Source organism: Momordica charantia, assembly GCF_013281855.1.
Source record: "Momordica charantia cultivar OHB3-1 chromosome 11 unlocalized genomic scaffold, Mcharantia_2.0 BLBB01000011.1, whole genome shotgun sequence".
Classification (NCBI taxonomy): domain Eukaryota; kingdom Viridiplantae; phylum Streptophyta; class Magnoliopsida; order Cucurbitales; family Cucurbitaceae; genus Momordica; species Momordica charantia.
Window position 1 is genome coordinate 7,541,879 of NW_028275159.1, and position 10,528 is coordinate 7,552,406.

The 10,528-nt window shown below is 35.7% G+C and overlaps 1 protein-coding gene across 2 annotated transcripts; it reads left to right on the forward strand.

The window, feature by feature from the left end:
• The first annotated feature begins 1,087 nt into the window (after positions 1–1,087).
• On the forward strand, positions 1,088–7,910 carry LOC111010419 (Plasma-membrane choline transporter family protein). Of its 2 annotated transcripts, none has more exons than XM_088120100.1 (10): positions 1,088–1,502; positions 2,327–2,685; positions 2,918–3,063; positions 3,337–3,520; positions 4,848–4,921; positions 5,007–5,124; positions 5,476–5,828; positions 6,161–6,421; positions 6,523–6,750; positions 7,382–7,910. In XM_088120100.1, exons 1-10 carry the CDS (start codon positions 1,318–1,320, stop codon positions 7,580–7,582), a joined length of 2,109 nt encoding a protein of 702 aa, XP_087976226.1. In that variant the 5' UTR covers positions 1,088–1,317; the 3' UTR covers positions 7,583–7,910. The 2 variants fall into 2 exon arrangements, with proteins under 2 accessions (XP_087976226.1, XP_087976227.1); XM_088120101.1 differs by lacking the exon at positions 1,088–1,502 and adding an exon at positions 1,602–2,218.
• Positions 7,911–10,528: the final 2,618 nt, after the last annotated feature.

The window sequence follows — 10,528 nt, forward strand, 5'->3', positions numbered from 1 at the left end:
CACGGTTCAAGCAAGAAATAAAACGTTGTTTTCTACGGTGGACTCACCACGAAGACTATTTATTATTATGAACCTCAAATTTTGTTTATAACCTGAGAGGGAGACAGACAGATTTTTGTTTTTTGATCGTGGGAGGAAAAAGTAAAGAAAATTAATATTTAGTATTCCTTTTTTCAAATTCTAAACATCTAAGATATGACACAATTTTGTATTTGATTTTAGAAGGGGTGGCTACAAAAGAGTTTTTCAGATAACCTAAGCTAACATTTTAAAATGAAACTTTTGAAATGGGAAAACATAATTGAGACCAAAACCTATAAATTTGTAACACTTTATTATATAATTTAACCATTTTTTTTTGAGAATATATAATTTAATTAAAATTTAAAAGTTAAACCCTTCATAATATGTTTAATCTCACCGTAGGCAAGCAATGATTATCCTTAAAATCATCATTAGTCTACACCATGATTATGCTCTTCACTATAAATTGTTTGACATTTTTATATAATTAATATACTCTAAATGAAAAAGAAAATATGGGTAAAAATTTGAAACGAAACTTCCCAGTTTCTTAATGCTCTTTTTTTTCTTAGAGCACATTGATTTGTTCTAGGCTTCTGGTGTAATGTAATCCCTCCCACGAATTGATAAAGTAAACTTTATTATCAACCGTCGGATTATCTCGATCAGTGACGCGAGTAGAGTTTTCGACAACATTGACGGCGATAGCAATAGGGAATGGACAGCGTAAACCGACAAAGATCAGAGACTTTCAAACATAAATGTCACTGTCACTGTCAGATTAGTGGCGGAATAATCAGATTTAAGAAATGGAATAAGATTGATTAATTGAATATATAATATCAGATGTTCCCATACCGGTTCAATCCTTAGGAAAAAGAAGCGTTCTTTATAGAAATTTAATGTCGCCCATCATCAATTATTCTACTTTCTTTTTACTCACTGATGTCTTCTTCATTAATTTTCAAGGTGTTTTAGTTTAATTGACTGTTATCTGGCTGAGTCCCACCAATTAAAGCCTTGTTTTTTAATTCTTAAGCTTGAAACGCTTCACTAAAACACTACAGTATCTTTGTCCAAAAGTCCCAAAAGAAAAGAAAAATTAGCAGAAAGATTCCAAATCTCAAAACCCTTTTCTTTGGGTTGCTTTTTCAAACGAAGCTTTACTCTGCCACACCATTGCCTTGCCCCCATTTCTCTCACTCTAACCCAGCTCTTTGTATCTTTCTTTCTTTCACTAGATTCTCTCTCTAGTTTCTTCAGTTTGGAAGGGGAAACCAGGGTTTAGTGAAGATGAGGGGTCCTTTAGGGGCAGTGATTGGGAGGTACCCTTCCGGTGATGGGAGTGCTCAAATGGGTGGGATCATTAGGCACAATAGAAAATGCAGAGATATTGTGTTTCTTGTGATCTTTATAGCTTTCTGGGTAGGTATGATTGTTAACTCAAGCTTTGGATTTAACCAAGGAAATCCATTAAGGTACGGAATCTGGTGCTACCCTCTTCTTTTACTTCACTACTTTGAATGGCTACTGTTTATTCTAGCACATTTTCTCTCTTATTTATGGAGCTCCCAGAAAAGATCTCTAAAATGCTTTCCCATTTGGCAGATTTCCCTGCCCCTCTCTTTAGTTTCTCTATTTCCTTCACTTCAAAGAGTTCCAAACTTCTTGTTGTCTTAACTTTTGCTGGTTCTAGTCAGCACGAGCTCAGACTTCTCTAATTTACTCGTTTATTAGCATATCTGGCTGTGTCATTGTTCTTTTACTTACTTCACTGTTTGCAATTTTGTCAATCTTTCCTGTACTGCTAGAACTGGTGGCACGTCTTTGAATAGAGATGGTGCACTGGCTGATATTTTTCCACTGTTTGGGGATTTCAAGCCAATTTCTGTTTTGTTTCTTCATGTCGACATGGAATTCAACCATATCGCCAGTACCCACCTGATATTGAGTTATGTAGTATAACCAACACAACAATTAAAAGCCCTTTCAGGAGATTGGAGGAGCTCCCAAACACACTAGTAGTTTTTGGAGGAGTAATTTCTACACGATGACTGTCTTTGTCATGCATATTGTTGAACTTGTGACATTCTTTTGCGTTCATTCTGCCATTGAGTTCTAGAACTTGAAGCAAAAACTACATGATTATAATTTCTGCAAGAGCTTATTTAAAGGTTTCCCAGCATGTGTTTTTGTAAGTTTGTTTCTACATGATTTTATGATCTCTTTTCTTCTTACTTCCCCTATTCTTTGTTAAATATTCTCCTCTATATGTTCACCTTTTTATGCGCTTGTTTATCAGGCTTACATATGGACTGGACTATAAAGGAAATATTTGCGGTGACAAGCATGCTAATCCTGGCCTCCGAGAATTGGAACTTAGATATTGGTTGAATCCTAATCAGGTTTATCAAAGTGGTCTGAAGGACAGTCAATTTAAGTTGGCTGATGCTCGAAGTATATGCTTGATGGATTGTCCGATTCCTTCGGAAGACTCTCTAAATTGGGTTTGTGATTACCCAGAAGGTGAAATCCGACTCTCGATGGACGATTGGATAGATAGGAACTATGATTATTTTCAGTTCCTTACGCCTGAGATGAGAAACAGCTCTGTTAACCTTCAGGGTCCTTGTTACCCTGTCATATTTCCCAGTGTAAATGGTTAGTGATATGGATTTTTCCTGATGCCATTACGTTTGCACTTTTTAATACGGTATCGAGAACTTCTTGTTTAGATTCTACTGGATGCAGCTAATCTTTCAAGTTTCAACCTTATTTGTTTGGTTTACAATGTCTGTTCCCTGCATGTCCATGTATTGATTAATTAAAATATCTGCCTCTTCCTTAACTTTCCATTAATTTTCAAGCCCAGTAAGAGTGATGTATTTTGCAGTTTATTGGAGCTGCCAGTTTCTCGCTCGACCCTCTAATGTATCATTACGACATTGGAAGCAGATGGGTGGAATGAACATAGATGAGGATTTGATCATAGATAAATCCATTCATAAGTTGACCAACTCTCGGTCATCTGTCTTAAAGGTGTATAAGATTTTTTTTCTTTAAATTATATTTTAACCATGTAACATAATTTCTGCATTCATGCATTAATCTTACCAAAATTGCACAACTTTCACTATTAAATCACACGTCTACTTATTAAATAAATGCAAAGTGTCACACATTTTAGCCCATGAGTTCATTTTTTCAAATTTCAAGGTGTTCTGTAACAGTATTTTTACCACTCCGTCTGAAGGTTTTCTATCATGTCTTACCATTCTAAAATTTTAACTTGTTCTTTGCTACTCTACTCAGAGATGCATGGCAGATATTGGGAAGGCGTGGCCGGTATTGATTGTTTGCGGAGGAATTTTGCCTCTATTTTTGGCAGTGATTTGGTTGCTAATGATTCGCCATTTTGTTGCGGCAATGCCGTGGGTAACAGTAGTCCTATTCAACATTCTCATTGTGTCAGTCACGATGTTTTATTACCTCAAAGGTGAAAAGCATGTTTACTTTAGTTTTCTACTAATTATTCAATGAGCTCGTGTTTTTGCTTCAGTCGAACCTGGAAAATATCTGGAAATCCTATAATTATTGCAGAAGTGTTTGGTACAAAGACTGAAGTTTGCATCATCTTCCATTCTTAAATAATTCTTTTTAAACAAGAAACAAAACTTTTCATTGAAAAAAAAAACAAGAGCTCAAAAGATACAAACTCCAATGAGGGAATAAAGACAAAAGTAAAAGTTAACAAGAAAAAGGACAAATACAGATCTCCCTATTCATAGAAATAACTTGTAAAGAATAGTCAGAAAAAAGCTTGGAAAAAGCACAACCATTGGGGGCTTTTAGCCTAGATGGTTCAATACGATCCAACTAATGCCTCTGAGTATCTTTAAAAGCTCTTTGATTCCGTGTTAACCAAAGTTCTGAAATAATAGCTCTAACCGCATTGATGCACAATAAATTTGGCCTTGGAGCCAAAGAAAGACCTCCAGTAAGTTGGAGAGCATTGTTATGAGAATCTTGAGAGATAACCCATTGTAAATTAAAGATCCAGAAGAGAAGATTCCAGCAAGACAAAAAGCATTGGGCAACTGAATAATACATGATTGTCTTGTTCTGAAGCTGCAAAACACAAATAACATACTGATGGCATAATATAAGAAGAGGGTTTTTTCTTACGTAGAACATCCGAGTATTAAGCTTGCTGTTAAGTAATACCTAAAGAATAATGCTGATTCTTTTGGGACTATTTGGAAATAGCTGAGAACAAATATTTTGATATTGGATAGGAGATGCATCAGCTTTGATTCGATTTGTGATCTTATCTATAGTTGGAATCAAACTTCCGATATTTGATTGAATTACCAAAACTTCAATGTTGTGATGTTCTACTCTTTATTTTAGGTTAAAGTTGTTTCTTCATCTTCTTGTATTAATAATACTAATTGTATTTGTCTTGATTGCTATAGCTGGATGGATTGGAAATGATGCTATAACTCCCATCACTGGTGATCATGATCCCTATCTCCACATATTTGGACATTTTCTTATGTAGAACATTCGAAGTATTAAGCTTGCTGTTAAGTAATACCTAAAGAATGGAAATAGCTGAGAACAAATCTTTTGATATTGGATAGGAGATGCATCAGCTTTGATTCGATTTGTGATCTTATTTATAGTTGGAATCAAACTTCCGATATTTGATTGAATTCCCAAAACTCAAATGTTGTGATGTTCTACTGTTTGTTTTAGGTTAAAGTTGTTTCTTCATCTTCTTGTATTAACATTACTTATTGTATTTGTCTTGATTGCTATAGCTGGATGGATTGGAAATGATGCTATAACTCCCATCATTGGTGATCATGATCCCTATCTCCACATATTTGGAAGGGTATGTAACCTAATTTTGTGAGCCTTTTTTTTTAATCCAAAAATCTCATCTGATTTTCAATCACTCAATAGATTTTATTGTTCAGGAGCTCAATCATATGCGCGCTGCTGCTGTTCTAATGACCTTTATTATGGCTGTCTCTGTTCTTACATCAATTGCTGTCATTCGTCGTGTCATAATGGCGACATCTGTCCTTAAGGCAAGTAATTTACTATAACATGTGTAAGTTGGAAAAAGAATAGACATTTCAATTGGCAGCAAAAATAATAAAATAACGGTGAGTTTGAAACGACTTTTGGGAGGGTGAAAAGAGCATTTAGCCACTTAAAAGCACCTTTCATAAACTACCCTAAACCCACCCTAAGAGTACTCATTGACCAGGGTATATTAGGTAGCCTTCAATTTCAGAATTGGAAGTTTTTGCCTCTTTGATTTCTGTTTACATGCCACTTGTTTTCGCCATTTGTCGTTAAGGCCACCTTTTTTTTGTAACTGATTAATTTCCTAAAATACCCTTATTTCATTTGGGTTTATACAAATCTGGATGCAGGTAGCTGCAAAGGTGATTGGAGAAGTTCAAGCACTCATAATCTTTCCAATCATACCTTATGCCATCCTTGCCATTTTTTACATGCTATGGTTGTCAGCTGCCCTTCATCTCTTTAGCTCTGGTCAGGTTGTTCAGAATAATTGCAATTCGAATTGCTGTGCTTATGATCTTGCTTCAAAACGAGTGAACTGCAACCGTTGCTGTGGTTATAGCATCCGTTATACTCCTCATATCGACATTGCCATCTTTTTCCACCTATTTGGTTGTTATTGGGCAACTCAATTTTTTGTAGCATGCTCTTCAACAGTTATTGCAGGTTCAGTAGCCTCCTATTATTGGGCTCGCGGTGAGACTTCAGTAAGTTCCTTAGCCATCTGCATTGACATATCCAACTATTCTGAACTGCTTTTGGGACTACTGAGTTCTCGATGTAGATTCTGACTGTCTTGTTTTATTTGTTAGTTTCAACAAAAAACAAAAATAGCACTCCATTTAGCCACTTAGGAGGAATTAGTTTCAAGCATGACAACCTTCACTTCACATTATGAATTTTCCATATTCACAGTATTGTTCATCTCTACTCCATATTTATCTTGTTATTATGTATGCAATTCTTTGAAACTTAGTTAATATATTTTGTTATGCGAATTCTTTCCTCATTAAATACTTGTGGTTTCTGGTTAATGCAGCTTGAAATTCCATTTCTTCCAGTTTTCTCTTCGATGAAACGGCTGGCAAGATATAACCTTGGGTCGATGGCTCTCGGTTCCTTGACGGTGTCCTTTATGGAGTCAATTCGTTTTATACTTGAGTCCATTCGTCGCAAACTGAAAGTTGCAAGTACCACACCAGATAGCTGGTTTGGCAGAGCACTGCATCACACGTCTCGGTTTTGCCTGAGATGTGTAGAGTGGACCATCAAATCTGTAAATCGCAATGCATATATAATGGTAAATTGATTCTCATTTATTTGGTCTCATTATCAGTTCATCATTGATTGCTATTCTGTAGACAATCTTTTCTATTACTCTTACTATTCTGATACATGCAGATTGCGATAACGGGCAAGAGCTTCTGCAAGGCGTCTGCTATTGCGACGGAGTTGATAATCAACAACATCCTTCGCATCGGAAGAGTGAATGTGATAGGAGATGTCATTCTTTTCCTTGGAAAACTGTGTGTCAGCCTCTCAAGTGCTCTTTTTGCTTTTCTCATGTTGGATACCCACAAATACAGATCTGCTCATAACAAGATTTCTTCCCCACTGTTTCCAGTCTTGGTAAGTTCTATTATCCATTCACTTGGTTCATAATCGTTTCAATGATTTCATGCAGAGAAAACTTATAATCTGGGATTTTTTCAAATTTGTTTTCATATAGTTTTTGGAGAGGAAAGAAAAAAAGACAGAAAAATAGTCTTAAGATAGTGCAGCCAAGCAGCCAATGTCTTTCATAGTTTCATGTCAATATCCTGAAGCTCCATAGATGAAAGATTGCATCTATTTTATGGTAAAAAAAATCATTTTTTTTCAGATCAGAACAAAGTATATTACTTATCTTTCATATCAGTTTTAGGCTAATCACATCAGTTCATTCCTAAGATTTGTGTTTTTTTTAAAAACTGAGTATATTCTTATCTTACCGTGTTGGGACCCTCGCTATAGACATTTACATTCACAAAACTGAAAGCCTACCCACCTCATATAACTTGTCTTGTAATAACTTACTCGACCCGAAAAGGATAGTTTTTATAGGAAATAGACCCCATAAAAAACAATACTTTGCTAAGAATTGATTGTCTCGTGAAAATTTATCGTAACGGTAAGAGTCAAGTTAGTTTTATGCCTATATTCCAATGGCTAAACGGTAACTTTCCTCATTCGATTTGTTTTTTCTGCCTCGAAACGACAGGTTTGCTGGGGGCTAGGCTATGTGGTTGCCACACTTTTCTTTGGAGTGGTGGAGATGTCCATTGATACAATAATTCTTTCCTTCTGTCAAGACTCTGAAGAACATCAAGGCACAGCTCAGTATGCCCCTCCTCTTCTCATGGAGACTCTCAATGATCAAAATGAGATGCAAAGACTAACACAGGGACCTCCCAGTTCATAATCTCACCTTCATTATTTACTTTTCTTATTGCCCTCTGAGAATATTACCATTATAGCCTTACCTTCTCCTCTGCTGCATTCATCACCACTACCCCCACCCCCCATTGTCTCACAGTTTTCTCACTGTAAATAATCAATTTCTCTTGGCAGTGTGGAAATTGGGGGAAAAGTGATAGAGAAGAGACAGACAGGGAATACATTTAGGCAATTTTCTTTTTTGGGGTAGGATTGTTTTTTTTTTCTGTTCTTTTTTGGTGGACATGTTGCTGAGAAACTTCGGACATGGTGTTGTCCATTAGTTAATATCATGTGTCACTTTTTTTGTCTCATGTTCTTGACACTACTAGTTTTGTTTTTTGTTTTTCTTTAGTATGTTGATTTTGTTGCAAGCTTTTTATTTTATTTTATTTATTTATTTTATTCATGGTAATAATTGGAGGGTATTTGAAAAGATGTGTAGGTGTAAGTAGGGGTGTAAATTTGTTTGGTTTTTGGCTGCAAAGATTAAATTGATGGTCCAATGGATTATTTACTTAAAAATATATGAGCTTAAGTCCCGTTTACTTACCTTCAATCTTAATTAAAATGAAATCAATTGGAATGTGAATGTTATTTTTTTGATGTTGTTTATTATAAATTTTCTAGAATCGCAATTAGAATTTTGTTTACTGTTTGGAATCAGAATTAGGGGAAGAAGGACCCGCGGGTAATGAATGGGAAGATCGAAAAGTTGGAGGAAGAAAGGATATTTTGGTTAGACATATGGAATTAGCTAAGCATTTTATTCGAATAAATATAGAACCCGAATGAATGGTTTTATGTCTATTACCAGTTCTTCCTCCTGAGTTGAGACCGATCATTCAGATAGATGGGGGTAAACTAATGAGCTCGGGTATTAATGAACTCTATAGAAGAGTTATCTATCGGAATAATACACTTATTGATCTATTAACAACAAGTAGATCTACGCCAGGAGAATGATTATGAATATGAAATATGACATAATTACAAGATCTTACAGTTGTATTAATCCACAGTTGAAAGGGTTCGCTTTGACCGTTACGTTAAGAGTAGGTAACCCGTTCCCTGTGTCTTTGTTTCTATTGCATTCTATCTCATCGTATCAAATTCTGTTCTGCGATATTTGAGAATCACCGTCAATACCTCGGTGTAGGTCCGGGATAATCTTTTGTCCCATAGTCTGGGTCTATTTACAATACTAGACATAATAGAAAGGTTATTTTCATCATCTTGGTTGTAATAAAAGAAACTTTATTAAATTCAAAGTTGAGTTTATATCCTTGTTTATGTTTAGTGAGTTTTGAAACTTTTTTAATTTTGTGTCTAATGGACACATAGTTTAATAAATATTTTTTAAAAATTTATAAACTTATTATACATGATAGAAAGATCAAGAATCTATTATGCATAAAAAAAATCTAGACACAAATCTGAAGTTGAGGATATATTAGACACTTGTAAAAATCTAGGGATTTATTAGACATAAAATTGAAAATCTAGAGATTTATTAGAGATAAAATTGAAAGTTTAGAGACTTATGAAACATTTTTGAAAGTTTAAGAATCTATTAAACATTATTTAAAAAATTAAGAGAATTTGTAATTTAAACAAGAAGCTTAAAAAACTGTGCTCTCAAGCATGTCCATATTTAAAGGCGTCCTTCAAGATCTTGGATTTAAACTTCCGGTTAAAAACATTATAACTTAAACTCTTTGTTGCCTCTTTGGAGCTAATTTTAAAGTAGGCGAAACTTTCACAACAATTAGTGAAATAAACTTTGAATATAATGTCTAAATCTTTTCAGACCTCGATACTCTAATTTTAGGGAAAAAAAGAAAAAAAGAAAAAGAAATGAAAACGAGATTATTGTATACTTCAAACTTATAAAAGCTACTCCCATAGAACTTTAAAAAGATGGTATATTTTTTATTGGATAGTTTTGCCACTAAATAATCTCTTCAAATTCACTTAATAATAATATAGTTCACATTAAAAATTCCTTGCGTTTAGGGAAGGATCTTGTTGCTTGACAGTATTTCAGGCAATAACCTCACGGCTCACACAATGATGGCCTCCGGACTCTTAGGCCAAACCAATGCCAATGCTTTTGTTGCTTCTTCATTCTCTCCTCCAACTTAACAAACTCCCCCACCCTATAAAATGCACAAGCATCTTCACTTTGAGGAGCACCAAAAACTCCTCAACTTCTTCCACAAAAAGAGAGATCAAAGCTTCAAGAAAATGGCAGTTTCAGAAAATGGTTTCTTGGTTGGTCTCTTTGTGTTTCTCTGCCTGAGCCTCACCTCTGCCCATCGAGTTCTTAAGGGCAGCGATGCTGAAAATGGGATGACAGCTAATGATTTACCTTCTGGGCATGACGTACAACTGCTCGGTACCAGCCATGCTGGTCTGAAAGGTGGCATGCCGAAGTTCAGTTCTGTTGGTCCAACCAGTGGTGATTGCTGCAACTATGGCAGCAATTGTGGGCAGAATGGATACGGGTGTCCTCCAAGCTATGGATGTGGTGGGGGTAACTGTGGTGGTGGCAACTCCGGTTGTCAATCCTGCGGTGGCGGTAACAGTGGTGGTGGCTGCTACTCTTGTCCACCGTGCCAATGGCAGGGATGCCAAGGATGCCAGGGATCGCCTCCGCCCTGTGGCTGCGAATTCCGCATTGATAACTCTAAGGTGCAAGATGAGTCTACTGTAACGTCTGAACCTGATCCACCTTCTATTGTAGATGTTCCACAAGTCCAGCCAGAAAATCATAACAAAAAATCCAGTGGGGGAGCAAACCAGGACAGGAAATCCAATGGGGGTATGGTTTAGAGTTTAAACCTCATCCTCAAAGAAATCTCTTGTTATAGCTTTCAATAAAAGCTTCCTTCATGAAGTTTATGTTCTAATAAACTCATGATATATGGAA